Genomic DNA, 14947 nt, shown 5'->3' on the forward strand with positions numbered 1-14947 from the left:
GTTTTATGTCTGCTTTGCTCAGAATTGGCACAACACCATATAGAATCAAATATGTGCAGGGCCAATGTTTTCCTTTGACTCTTCTTTAGATGGATTTAAGCCACGCTAAGCTCTGGAGTCACTTCAGATTTCAGCATTGCATTTTGCTTTCTTCAGTGAAACTGAGGCAACCATCAGAAATAATAAAGGTTTCGGAGTGAGCTGATAGGAGAAACATTAACTTTAGATGTGCAGTGGGAAAGGGTGTAATTTCTAATTCCACGGCTTAAGATAACCTAATATAAGAAACTGGTAATAGAACTGGCAGAGGATTTAGCAGTCAATAGCTGGAGACGATTTACCTGTTTGTTCTTCCTTCTCTCAGCAATTGCTTAGAACTGAAGGAACAACTACACACACACACACACTCACTCACTCACTCACTCACACTCACATTCGTATTGGGAGAAATCCAGTTGAATACATTTGGATATACTTTCAAGTAAGTGCTGTTTGTGAGAGATACAAAACAGAAAAGGTATTGGAGCCTCTTTTCTTTTCAGGTTATCTCTAGAATGGAAACATAATCTTTTTGGACTCATGGTGTTGATAATAACCCAATAACTTAAGAATGGAAGAGCAAGAAATTAAAAATAATAATTGTAGTTTTTATTAAGTTCTGTCATATTGCTTGAGTGGTGGTCTTCGCAATACTGGGGGAGGAGGATTTTTGCTGAAGCTCTGTAAATATTCCTTTATTTCAAAGACGATTAAGCTGAGCAATATTGTTACAGAGCCTTCGGCTTTCTTCCTCCCTGCCCTTTTATATTAAAACCAGCTAGGGTTGACTTTCACTGCTTTGTGAACTCAAATAAAGAACATTTTTCCAAGGCCTCTTGCTTGCTGTAGAAGGAAAATCTCTTTTGTAAGGGATTTCCTTTTCTGTTGTAACCATTTCCAGAAGGGTAGCACAAGCTACCAGGAGTCCTGGGGCAACTTAAAAGAAAAGACAAAAGGTGGTATTCAACTAAGATTTTTGCAGAGTCAACCTATTGAAATTAGTGAACCACTGAGGACCACTGAGCCAAATTATGGCACAAACTTAGTGGATTGTGTGGTCTGTGAAAGCTTATGCCACAGTGAATCTGCTAGTCCTTAAAGGGCCACAATATTCTGTTGTTTGCCTTTCTGCCTGGAGTAATGGAATGGCTAAAACTGTCCTAGGCAAGGTAAGTGAGGCATCTACCAGACAAGCGAGGTATAGCTGTCTAGTTCTAGTAGCCCAATTGCCTATAAATAACCCTGCAGTGTGTATTTACCATTGCTTCCTCTGTCAGTGCTAGAGTAAGAGGAAAAATGTCTCCCTGTGCAATGGAACTCTCGCTCAACTGCATATGATTAGGTTCTGCTTTGGACAAATGTGTACATAAGGTCATCTTTGCTTCCTTTAAGAATTACTCTGGTTTGGGTACTGTCTGGTTTGGGTACTGACCTCCACAGAATATTCAAGTTCTGTCAAGCTCTGTTATTTCAGCTGTTAAGGTTTTGCAATGTCTTATGTATGTAAATTTCCTTTTAATAAGTGACAAAGGCATAACTGTGCACAGAATTGCAACCCAACATTTGAAGCTAGAACTCCAGCGGGTTACAATGACCATGGGGGATGGAGGCGATATAAATCTCATTGCTAAACTGGTACAATAACACCCCCCCCCAATCTTGAATTACCTGATGGTGTTATGGGCAAGACCAACATCTGAGCTGCATACATTTGTACTGTATGCACAGATGTCAGGAGGTGGGACTAGTCAGCAAGCACAGTTTTTTGTTAGGGCTACGTAGTGTGACATGGCTGGTGTGTTTAACACTTGGTTAGGTCTAGAAAGTAACTGGTATTTGGGAAAATCATGTAGAATAAGTTCACTGCCCTCAATGTTTTGGTCTGATAATACATTGTATACAATCGTAATTTTACAGGTGCCTCTTTGATGTCAGTGGGTTGCTGTTAGTAAGTCTTAAAAGCTGTTGTATCTAGAGTCTAATCTGTCTTCTAGCTCTTAAACTGAAATTAATAGTTTTAGAGATCAAGTATAGCAAGTTCAAGTGCATGGCTGATATACTCCGCACAAACAGCTAGGGAAAGTCCTGTCTAAACATGCTGTGTGCTGTGCTTTAAAAGCTTTTTATTTTGCTATAGTTTCAATAGTTGTGGCCAAATCTTGATCTGAGATGATGTTAGTTGATTCCCACAGTTATAAATGTTGATTTTAAGATTTAGTCACCAAAATGTTGACGAAGTAATTTAGTTTCTCTTTGCCAGCCGAAAGAGCACAAGGTTCAGTTTTCCCCCTGCCAGTTCATTCATACAGTACTTTTATTTAGTTAACAAGTGACTACAGTAAAGGATGCTTTATAACTTGTTTTTTAGGTCTGTGCAACTAACATTGTTTAAGTGCATGTCTAAAAGTGTAAAGAGTAAATGTGAAGATTTGCAATGGTGGGTGTACACTAACCTGGAAGCAAGTCATGTTTGGCTATATTTCTCTTGTTGGTTGTATACTTAGGGCAAACCTGCTTTTGCCATGGTGTGATGCGCATAATCATGCCTATGCAATCATGTATTATTTTATGTGTTTTCCATGTGTGCTTTAGGAAAGCTTTTATTGTTGCTATAAAGACTTAATCAGAGAAATGTGGAACTGCCAACAAATAATATGAAATGTTGATTATCCTTTTTAAAAAGATCAAAGAGACCTGATAAAATTAACCTTGATAGATTTTTATTATGCATTGTGAAATAGTGAACAAATGCTCCAGTCTTTCTGACTTTCCATGCATCTTAGTAAATGCTTCTTCATTGCACCAAACCAGTTTAGTCTTTTACCCCACACTCCTCCTGTGTCCCTCATTCCATCTGAATGTACATTTAGATAGCAGCTGAGCCTGGATCTGGATGAGTATTGTAATGTGCAAACGTGGCATAGGTGATGTCCTTGAATACATGGAAAATAGACTCTTTCCCCTTGCTCTCCAAGCATCCTCATGTTCATTGTTGGTGAAGCCACCTACCTATCACCTTCAATGGGTCCTTTCCCTTCTAGCACTAGGGTTGAGCTAGGTTAGTCAACTTCTCATTTCATGAAACATTTAAGACAGCAAAAGTGTCATTGGCCACTTTCAGGTGCTCCAAAGCATGGCACAAAAGTGTTTCTCTTCTTCTGTGGAATCCAAAGGACTCATGGAAGGAGAAGGACTGTTTTCTTCTTGTCCTTTAGGGGTAGTTAGTGATAGTCTCTTCCTGCTTCTGGCTGCTCCCAAACATAGATAACAAGTCCTCTGTGTGTATCAGAGGACTCGAGGTGGGAATGGGGTCTGTGTCTCTTCCTTGCAGGGGCCAACCCACTCATGCGGCAGGTGGAGAAGATGCACTGAAATCTCATTGCTTGTTTTAAAATAAAACAAGTATAAATCTGGGCCGCTAATGGGTAGCAGGCAGTGGCTGTTCTGCAGGACTCAAATGGGCACACCGACTGCTCTGTTCCTGACACAGCTCTGTTCCTGCTATACATCCTTTCATAGCTTGGTCTTTTTGTTTACTGGCTTGTGCCAAAAGAGAGCTGGGCAGGCTAAATGGCCTAAGGTCCACTTTTTTCTTCTTGCTGTATTACTTGCTGGATGCTAATGGAAAATGTCCATTTTGCAGAAGCGTGCTAGGAAGTAATATTGCTCTTAATGCCTGAACGATGATATCATGGAAGCTTGTTTTCATGTAGGAAGCCGGTAAAAAAGTGGCAGTGTAAGATAAGCCACCAAAAGAGGCTGCTGTAAGAAGTGAATGTGTAAGTTATGGGAATTTGCTTTGTGTTGGGGTTTCTGTGTTGAAAGTAAATTATGTGGAAATGGGTATGCTTCCAGGTCCATTCAGGAATGTTACTGGATCCTGTGACTGCATTTGCTGGAAAGATTTCCATGCTGTCACTATTAAAGTATTGGTCTGCGGCGTTTGCATCATTGTGCCCAGAAAAGAGCATGAGCTTAGTTGTCACAGCATAAATTACAGTTTAATACCCTATCTGTTTCTTGTGAATCTTACTATTCATTGCAAGGTTGAGATAACAGAAATAGTGAGAGTTTGGGATATAAAATACAACTCCCAACCAGTCACTTGAGTAGTAGTATACCGTAATTGTTTGTGTCTTCGATGTCTGATGGGAGGGTGCTCCACAGGGCAGGTGCCACTACTGAGAAGGCCCTGTGCCTGGTTCCCTGTAGCTTCACTTCTCGCTGTGAGGGAACTGCCAGAAGGCCTTCGCAGCTAGATCACAGTGTCCGGGCTGAACGATGGGGATGCTTCTTCAGGTATACAGGGCTGAGGCCATTTAGGACTTTAAAGGTCAACGCCAACATACTGGGAGAAACATATTGGGAGCCAATGTAGATCTTTTAGTGTACAATCAAGGCCAATTTTCAGATATTTTTCTGGTAGTATATGAACGAACCTATTCTACCAGTTTCCCATTCGTAAACTTCTTGTTCATTTTTTATCGACATATCAAGAGGAGCTTAAGCATTAAGCACAACATTGCTAGGTGTGTTTGGGTGTTCTCTGTCTGGCCTGATTTACAGGGGTTAAGTTGAAAGGGTGGTGGCAAGATAAATTAAAATTTTAAAGCAAACACTTAAATTTGTAAACAGCTTTCCCATTAATGAAATAGTTTGATAACTTGCTGCAAAGGTGGAGCTGCATTTGGGATGTAACCAACATTAATCTGATTCAGAGAAAACCCACTGACATGAATGGACATGACAAATTCATTTTAGTGGATTTACTCGATGAGTAGGATTCATGTTGGATGCAATCGGTTGAAGCGAATCTTTGCAAACAGAATGTGGGCTTCAGTTTCTTGTTCTGTTACAAAATGGCAAACTTGCTTATTACTGGGAAGGCTTATTGTATAAAATTGGTAAGTAGCACAAAAGCTTTGCAGGAAGAGGCATCTCCTTGCTTTGCGCTGTAAAAACAGGAAGAAGGAAGTCCATTGCAAATCTGGGTTTACTGATTATCCGTTGACATTTCACTACAAAGGATGTCCATTAACAGCCATCAGTGTGATACACGCTTATCCAGACTGAACAATAACTGCTGTAGTGTCACTACTACAGAATATTGACCCTGGTTATAGGAAGCAATGTTAACTAACAAACTGTACTCAGCCCTTTCCTGCTCATAGAAACAGGATACTATTAGTGAGAACAATTCACAGAAACTGCACATACAGGAAAACGTGCCAAATCAGGCAGAACTAAGATTAATAAATTATCTTCCCCTGTTTGCAAAATTTAAGCAGATTCCATTCTTTAGGCATGTTGTAATCTTCTAAGTAGAGCAGTGACTTATTTTTTAACAGGGATGGAAGAGATAATGTCTGCAAGTGGAAAGTCTGTTTAGGGATTGAGAATATGACCATATTAAATCGGTTGTTGAATTGCAGGAAGCACCTGGGCACCATTTTAGGAAAGATTTTAAGGGTGTGTGTTCAGAAAGCTACATGAAATACAGGAAAAATTAGCATCAGGAGCTGGTGATTAGTCACAAATATATGTTGGTAGGTTGTTAGAGCAGAAGCTGTGGCAAGGCTTCCTGAGAAATTGCTGCAATAATGTAATGTTGTTGTTGTTTTTTGTACTGTCACATTTGGGTTATGCTAATTATGGTTTGGACAGCATCCAATTTGAAATGCAGTATCTTGTGTGTGTGTTTCAGGGTCCAGTGAGCTTTGTTTGAATATTTGAAAACTTCCCCTTGCATGCACAATTCAAGGTTACGGTCTAATAGCAGTTTTGTTAGACAGGCATGGAACTAGAACCATATTTTGCTAAGCTCTAGTTACTTTTGTTTCCGTGTTTCAGCAGAGACTGGTTGTATATATGAGGAGGCTGGATCAATGTTGGGAATTTGGTAGTTAGAACAAACGAAAGTTTGTTAGCAACCCTGAGAATAGGCATCAAGGATGTTCATCAGGGCTGCTACCAAACTTCTGCTTGACCCCTTGGCTTTTATGCTGTGGGGTCCTGTCACTCATGTTGTTTAATATCTATATGTACCTACTGGGTACTAGGGACACAGGTGGCACTGTGGTCTAAACCACAGAGCCTAGGGCTTGCCAATCAGAAGGTCAGCAGCTCGAATCCCCACGACGGGGTGAGCTCCTGTTGCTCGGTCCCTGCTCCTGCCCACCTAGCAGTTTGAAAGCACGTCAAGGTGCAAGTAGATAAATAGGTACCACTCTGGCGGGAAGGTAAACGGCATTTCCATGTGCTGCTCTGGTTCCCCAGAAGCAGCTTAGTCATGGTGGCCACATGACCTGGAAGCTGTCTGTGGACAAATGCCGGCTCCCTCGGCCAGTAAAGCGAGATGAGCGCCGCAACCCCAGAGTCACCCACGACTGGACCTAATGGTCAGGGGTCCCTTTACCTTTACCTACTAGGAGTAATCCGGGGATTTGGGACACAGCATCATTAGGATGCTGATGAGGCCCAGTATCTCTCAGCTTGAATCTGGTGAGGCTATGCAGGTGCTTAACTTATGCAGTGATGGGCTGGATTAGGGCCAATAACCTGAGGCTCAATCTGACAAGAAGGAGGTGATGGGGTGGGCTGTTCTCATGTTCAAGAACTGGGAAAATGTCCTCTTCTTGATTAAGTTGCACTGCTCTGAAAGAACAGGAGCATATCCTGGATCTAGCTTTGTGTATGGAGGCCCAGGTGGCCTTGGTGATGTGAGTGCCCATGCCCTTGTGACGCGGGTGGTGTTGAGATCTAAACCACTGACCTTCTTGGGCTTGCTGATTGGAAGGTCGGCTGTTCGAATACCCGCAACGAAGTGAGCTCCTGTTGCACTGTCCCAGCTCCTGCCAAACTAGCAGTTTGAAAGCATACCAGTGCAAGTAGATAAATAGGTACTGCTGCGGCGGAAAGGTAAACAGCATTCCTGTGCACTTTGGCTTCCGCCACGGTGTTCCATTGCACCAGAAGTGGTTTAGTCGTGCTGGCCGCACAATCCAGAAAGTTGTCTGTGGACAAACGCTGGCTCCCTTGGCCTGAAAGCAAGATGTGTGCCACGACCCCATAGTCGTCTTTACTGGACTTAACCGTTCAGGGGTCCTTCACCTTCACCTTTACCTTTACCTTTACCAGTTGGCTTTACTAGCTCCATCTGTTTGTGGACTGGGATAGCCAGGCCACAATTATTTGTGTTATGGTATGCTCCCAGTTTACTCCCATTAAGTCAGCTTTTAAAGACCTCCAGTGTTTAGTGATGGTAAACGTTCGGCTTCTGTCAAGAGGGATTTTTATCTAATTGGGGTTTTTATGCGACCATCTCCTTGTCTAGTTGTGGATTGAGATGAGATTGAGCTTTGGGTCCAGCAGAATTATTTATTCAGTCGCCTTAAAAAAACCAAAAAGTTGCCCAGAACCTGTTTAAGGAGAGGTCCGTCACTGTGTGAAAGTGAGATCCCAAATCCCTGCATTTGCCAACATTTTGCATCTTCTGATCAAGTTGTTTTCTTTAATAAATTAATAAATAAACAAGGGTACATGTGCCAATGATGAATAACTTTTCAGAGAATTTTCTTGTCGCCTTCAGAGATTAATGTAAGTGGTGCTTTATACTATAATCTGGCCTAATGTGCACCTGTAGTATCCCAACCAAGATCTTGTTAATCCCTGGCATTTCCATGTAGGGCTGGGAAAGAGTCGTCACTGAAACAATTGGTAGCTGCTTCCAGTCACTCCACCCTGAGCTAGGCAGACCAATGGTATAAAGCAGCTTATATGTTCCCTTAAGTGTTGCTGATTCATTTTATTCAGTAAGCCACACCTTGTGTGAAGGAGTGCTGCCCTCCAGTGTTCACATGATATTGATGAACTTCAGTGAATAATAAAACAAAAGCATAGTACGTACAGTGGTACCTCTGGTTACAAACTTAATTCGTTCTGGAGGTCCGTTCTTAACCTGAAACTGTTCTTAACATGAAGCACCACTTTAGCTAATGGGGCCTCCCGCTGCTGCTGCTACACCGCCGGAGCACAATTTCTGTTCTCATCCTGAAACAAAGTTCTTAACCTGAGGTACTATTTCTGGGTTAGCGGAGTCTGTAACCTGAAGCTCATGTAACCTGAAGCGTATGTAACCCAAGGTACCACTGTACTGCATGAAATCGTACTATTGTGGGGCTTTCTTATCAGCAGAATTTTTCACGGATAGGTAATGAAGTATTTGGATGAAAAGACAACAAATCCTATGAATTTGAAATGCTGTAAGTCTTTCTTTTCTCAGGAGTACAGGCTTGGAGGAAATGGTAAATTCATAAAGAACACGGGTTCTTCTCTGCATTATCTGTTAATTCAAATGGAAAAGGAGCAGAAAAGAAGATGTGGTATTGTTCAGAAATCACTGCATAGTAGGTTTAGATGGGCAACAGAAAGATGTATAAACAAAGGTTGTGTATAAGTAAACTGCCTAACAAGAGTTTTAAAACACGTGAAAAGGAAAATAGGTCAGCAGTTTAACATTAAGACTGATCATATGTAACTTCAACAACTTGTGTGTGCTATGAATGGGGTAATGCACAATAATTCATTTTAATTTAAGATTTTTTTAAAAAGCCTCCTTGCCAACAGCACACAAGATATGCAGAATGCATTAAAATGAACCCAACATAAACCAGACTTTTAAGAAACCCCTTTATTCTTCTAAGTGACTGGAGGGTGAACAGCGGTAGTGTTTAGCGACCTTCTTGCTTCTTCTTTCACTAAAGAAAATACTAATTTCAAATTTGTGTTCACTCATACCCATTAAATATTGTTTCATATTTCTCTTGGATCACAGAGTTTGAGACAATACAAAAAAATACTTTATTGTGTGTGCTGATAGGCAAAAGGTTCTCTTGTTTCATGAGACACTGCAAGAAATGATGTATTATAACTCCCACAAGATGGTGCTATTTCCATGTGTAGCACAAAACGGCTATGGACAGTTGATTGCTTTATTCTGTACTACCTTCATATTGAACAGCAAATGGCCTGTGAAAGGGTGGGCACTTTTATATATTGTATATTATGATCTTTTTGGAAAGACAGGATGCCTTGAGACAACACATTACATCTATAATGAAAACTTGGAGGACCTTCATTATACAGTATAAAACTACAATCTCCTGCAGTTTATACATGGTGGATTTTCACTTTTCTTTTTGCTATCAGGAACCCATTTTCTTTTCTTTTTCTTTTTCTGTGTTGGTGTTCTGCCTGCAAAATGGGGCCAATAATGCTTTGAGAAAGGTGGGGTGCATTGTAAGTACACATATAGGTAAGGATCACAAACAACTGGTTTAAGTAATTGTATTCAGGAGGCTGTATCAGTTTTTTTAGTATGTATTTCCGATAATTTTCTGGCTGGCCTTCCCTTTGCTGTAAATCACTGTTGATTTCTCTGTTTTATATTTCCCCCTTAGTTTCCATAATTGATTATTCCTCTATAGATAAGTATCTACAATATTATTATTATTATTTTCAATTTATTACCCACCCTTCACCAGGGTTGGTTTCTACAAATTAAAATTCAGTATTAGGAACAGTTAATGAATTACAGACATAGGAATAGAGTGGGTCCTGAAAATGATAGCTAGATTAGATAGATAGATAGATAGATGATAGATAGATAGATGATAGATAGATGTGCACACCACCCATCTGACTGGTTTGCCCCAGCCACTCTGGGCAGTTTCCAATAAATAAGAAACACAGTAAGACACCAGACATAAAAAACTTCCCGAAACAAGGCTGCCTTCAGATGTCTTCTAAAAGTCAGACAGTTGTTTATCTCCTTACATTTGATGGGAGTGTGTTCCACGGGGTGGGCATGACTACAGAGAAGGCCTTATGTGTCAAAGGCCAGGGGTGTATCATTTATTTATTTATTTAAAATATTTTCTTGATTTACGAAAGTGTGTGCAATGTCTCTCTCTCGTATTTCCCCCCCCCCCATGTAACATTTTTTACAAATCAGTTTCATTTGTTGAGACATTAGGAAGAAAAGAGGGAAAGGGGTGGAGGGGGGGAAGCTGCTCTGAGCCAGGCTTCGGTTGGGGAGGGCGGGATATAAATAAAATATATTATTATTATCATTTTATTATAAAGATGGGTGGGGATGAGGTCGGGTGGCGATGTTTCTATTTTACTTATTATATGTAGGGTTTGGTGTCAGCGTTGCTTGTGCAGGTTCTTAGTTGTTTACTTGTGTTCCTTTGGTGGTGAGAAAGGTTGGGGTTGGCCAATGGTGTGGTTATTTATTTGTGGTTGACTGTGGTGGTCTTCATTTTCATCTTTAGTATATGGCAGAAACTATGTAATGTAAGCCAGACACACCTCTGTGGGGAGGGAATTCCACAGCCTAGGAGCTGCCTAGGTGAAGGATGCCTTTTCCTGGGCCCCCACCACCCTGAACCTCTGAGCGCAGTGGAACTACCAAGAGAGACCCTTCTGTGGATCTTAATACTGGGGAGGGTCTGTAGGGAAGGAGGCAATCTTTCAGATATTTGGGGCCAAAGTCATTTATGGATGCATAATGTTATGGCAAACCATGGTTTAGCTTGATGTGAGTGAATCTAGTCTCCTCTCCAGAATCCCTCTATTTTCCTGTATGGCTCTCAGTTTTCACTAACCATTACTTCCTGTGTTCCCTGCACCAGCAAATTCTGTTGAACACTAACCACTGTTAGTTTAAAACAAACCATATACCTGTACCACATTTTGAAGCTGGCTCCTCTTAACCAGAGATCGCCAACCTGGCACGCTCTAGATGTGTTGAACTACAACTCCCATCAGCCCTAGCTGGCCTGGCAATGGTAAGAGATGATGGAAGTTGTGGTCCTAAACATCTGGAGGGCAATACATTAGCTTGCATTTCATCAAACGTTAACTGTGGATAGTGGTGTTATATTGTTCGGTCACTGGGTGGCAGTGGGCTTGATTGTATTTGGGTAGAGGTGTGAGTTTCCTGTATCTTTTCCTGTTCTATTTCGGAGAAGACAAGGAATGTTTCCCCCCCTACCTCTCTGACTGGTGCATCCTCTAAGCCTCCCCTGACAGCAGCTGTAATTGTTTGGCGTTGTTTTGCCTCTTACTGTGTTTTGGCTTCCAGTGGCCTGACTTGAATTTCCCGTGTCTGCCAATCTTGGCTTGTTCTCATTTCCCATGCTCCTCGGCCACACTTCCATTCCTCTTTTGTTCTTCCACCAATGCCCTCCCTGCATATGTTCTGCTTCCCTCTGCCAACAGACACATTGGCTTGTGAGTGAGAGTGTTTTTTTCCAGTCTCACTTGGTTGATTTCCCTCCTCTGCTCAGCAGCAGGTCATTTAAAAGCTTGTATATGTGTGTGTGTATGCATTTACCCAGAGACATTTGCAAACTGATGCGAACAGCAAATGTCGGGCAACACTCCCTGAGTCATTGTTGCTGGTGCAAAGGGAAAGATGTGTAATTTGGTGTCTGGTATCTTGACAGGAGTAGGGACGCAGGTGGCGCTGTGGGTTAAAGCCTCAGCGCCTAGGACTTGCCGATCGAAAGGTCGGCAGTTCGAATCCCTGCGGCGGGGTGCGCTCCCGCTGCTCGGTCCCAGCGCCTGCCAACCTAGCAGTTAGAAAGCACCTCCGGGTGCAAGTAGATAAATAGGGACCGCTTACCAGCGGGAAGGTAAACGGCGTTTCTGTGTGCGGCTCTGGCTCGCCAGAGCAGCAATGTCACACTGGCCATGTGACCCAGAAGTGTCTCCGGACAGCGCTGGCCCCTGGCCTCTTAAGTGAGATGGGCGCACAACCCCAGAGTCTGTCAAGACTGGCCCGTACGGGCAGGGGTACCTTTACCTTTACTTATCTTGACAGGAAGGGACGTGGGTGGCGCTGTGGTCTAAACCACAGAGCCTAGGGCTTGCTGATCAGAAGGTCGGCGGTTCGAATCCCTGCGACAGGGTGAGCTCCCATTGCTCTGTCCCTGCTCTTGCCAACCTAGCAGTTTGAAAGCACGTCAAAGTACAAGTAGATAAATAGGTACCGCTCTGGCGGGAAGGTAAACAGTGTTTCCGTGCGCTGCTCTGGTTCGCCAGAAGCGGCTTAGTCATGCTGGCAACATGACCTGGAAGCTGTCTGCTCTGCAGACAAATGCTGGCTCCCTTGGCCTATAGAGCGATATGAGCCCTGCAACCCCAGAGTCGTCCATGACTGGACCTAACGGTCAGGGGTAAAGGTAAAGGTAAAGGTACCCCTGCCCGTACGGGCCAGTCTTGACAGACTCTGGGGTTGTGCGCCCATCTCACTTAAGAGGCCAGGGGCCAGCGCTGTCCGGAGACACTTCCGGGTCACATGGCCAGTGTGACATTGCTGCTCTGGCGAGCCAGAGCTGCACACGGAAACGCCGTTTACCTTCCCGCTGGTAAGCGGTCCCTATTTATCTACTTGCACCCGGAGGTGCTTTCGAACTGCTAGGTTGGCAGGCGCTGGGACCGAGCAGCGGGAGCGCACACCGCAGCAGGGATTCGAACCGCCGACCTTTTGATCAGCAAGTCCTAGGCGCTGAGGCTTTAACCCACAGTGCCACCTGTGTCCTTTACCTTTATCTTGACAGGAAGGTCTATTGAGATATCCTGGATTAGGGGCCAACAGAGGCTCTCCTACTCCACCAAACTCCAACAGGCCACCTCCCACCTGACTAACCTTACTTCCACCCTGTCTACCTCCTTAGTCTCAGTGTTGCTTTTCTAGAGTTCAGCATTGGTTCGAATGTGGTGTTGACCAACCCCAAGGTTGCAGGTTTGATCCCTGAATGGGATAGCTGCATATTCATGCATTTCAGGGGGGTTGGACTAGATGATCCCCAGGGTCCTTTCCAACTCTAAAATTCTATCAGTCTATGAGCAGGGTGGAGGATGTGAACAAAGCGAGAATTAGTTTGCTCTGCTATTGATTTCATGCCTTCCGTTCTACCAGTCTCCATGGGCACTGGCTGACTCCCATCTGGGGCTTTATACACACATAACTGGAATAAAAGCTCATCCCAAAATCTGCATTGGACCCCCCAGAATCTTCACTGGAAGGTCCCTCAAATTGCCAGAGCAGATTTTGAGGGTATGCCAGGGAGCCATGGGGACTGAAGAGAGGAAGGTGAAGTCCCACTCCGGAAGCAGAAGCCACGTTCACTCTAGATCAGACAGGCTTTGGTTACAGCCTAATGGAATCACTGTGGTTAATGCTCCATTTTGATGCAATTAAAAATATACATATAAATTTCGTAAGCCATGTGTACCTTTTAATGGGTAGAAAAGAGAGTGTTGTAAAATAAGAACATCTAAGAAAGTGATGCTGAATCTGATATCTGGGTTTTGAGCATGTCCGTGCTAAAAATTGGTATTGCCCTATATTATTTGTGTTATTTTACTTCTGTTTGTCTAGGCAGGCTTTCCTGGAAGGAGTGAGGCAGTACAATGGAGCCAAGTTTTGAACTTTTAGACATTGAGCAGGTGGCATTCATTCTCCACTAGGGGGCTGATTGTGCAAGCTGATTTTGAACTGTATTTGCCTAGTGGCATGCAAAATGATGAAATATGATTTAGCATAGTTGAAGGCCATACATTTTGTATAGCAGCAATTCGTTTATTTTAATAAATGGCTATTTAGGAGATCTTTGTTCTTTGGCATGCTAAGAGAAGAGCACTAAGGTATGAATAATAGAGCTGAGATTTGATTGGCTGAATACCTGACTTAATGAAATGAAGTCTTAGTTTATTCTTCAAGCCTTGGGTTATGTGTTTTACTTCCCAAAGGCAATTATGACGGTATTGATAACTGAATTAAGTGGCAAATTTATTAGTTCATGTGTAAACTTGGATTATTATTTTTAAAAACAAATTTGGAAAAGTTACTGTTATTAGTAAAATTCTAAAAGCCTGCTAATTGCTAACTCAAATGTAATTATTTATATATACTTGACAGGTCTGTATATGATGATCAACCAAATGCACACCAAAAGTTTATGGAAAAGCTAGATGGATGTATACGTAACCATGACAAGGAGATTGAAAAGATGTGCAATTTTCACCACCAAGGCTTTGTAGATGCTATTACAGAACTTCTTAAAGTAAGGGCTGATGCAGAAAAACTCAAGGTAAGGTGTTAGTTATGATTACAATTACTGCAAAATAGTGAAAAAAAACATTCTTCATAATCACACATTCCTTTTTCGAATATACTGATACATTTCTGTGCCTGGAACATTTTAATTGGTGTGGGTATCACAGTGGTGAAGACAGAATAATATAGTTCCATAGCAAGATTGTGGATGTAAATATTTTAGCAATTTAATCTATTTTTCTAATAAGTACCCAGAATTTAGCAGGCTTACTCCTTTCTCAAGCAAATGCTTCTCTGCTTTCTCAAAGGGCAGTTGGAATTGTTGGGATTCTTTAGAAAGATGTTGTGAGATTTCCTCCGAAGTAAATGGTATAACTAGTCCCTTTAGCTCTCTTTACACATTTGCAAGAAAAATATGCACACCAGACAGAATGAGCATAGTTCACCAGAGGTTATGATTAGAACAGCATTATATAAAGGATATTCAGATAACAAGAGACCAAATACAACATCAATGAGGTCATTGAGCATCTTTGTTCAGAAATTAATGAGTTTTTTAATAAACTAGAATGTGCTCCCTTATTATGATGACCTAATGAGTCACTTAATATGTGGGAAAGTCTGAGGTCGAACACTGCCTGCACCTGCGGCATTAAAATGTTGCTGTGGCTTGGAGATTTCCACGTTTGATGTTAATCAACCACCCAGTGTTTGCATTCAGCAAAGTATGAATGTTTAATTACCGTAAAATGCAATCACCATTTCTTGCAGACAATGAAT

The 14947-nt window shown here is 42.2% G+C and overlaps 1 protein-coding gene across 14 annotated transcripts in view; it reads left to right on the forward strand.

The window, feature by feature from the left end:
• EXOC6 (exocyst complex component 6) overlaps positions 1–14947 on the forward strand; it is a gene marked incomplete at its 3' end in the record, with an annotated part of 93582 nt that overhangs the window by 9004 nt on the left and 69631 nt on the right. For all 14 annotated transcript variants that reach the window (XM_081913257.1, XM_081913250.1, XM_081913256.1 and 11 more), the window contains exon 2: positions 14030–14201. In XM_081913257.1, coding sequence (XP_081769383.1) covers positions 14030–14201 — 172 coding nt within the window. The remainder of the gene's footprint in view (positions 1–14029; positions 14202–14947) is intronic.

The sequence above is a fragment of the Podarcis melisellensis genome, assembly GCF_964234715.1.
Source record: "Podarcis melisellensis genome assembly, chromosome: 5".
In the NCBI taxonomy this organism is placed as follows: domain Eukaryota; kingdom Metazoa; phylum Chordata; class Lepidosauria; order Squamata; family Lacertidae; genus Podarcis; species Podarcis melisellensis.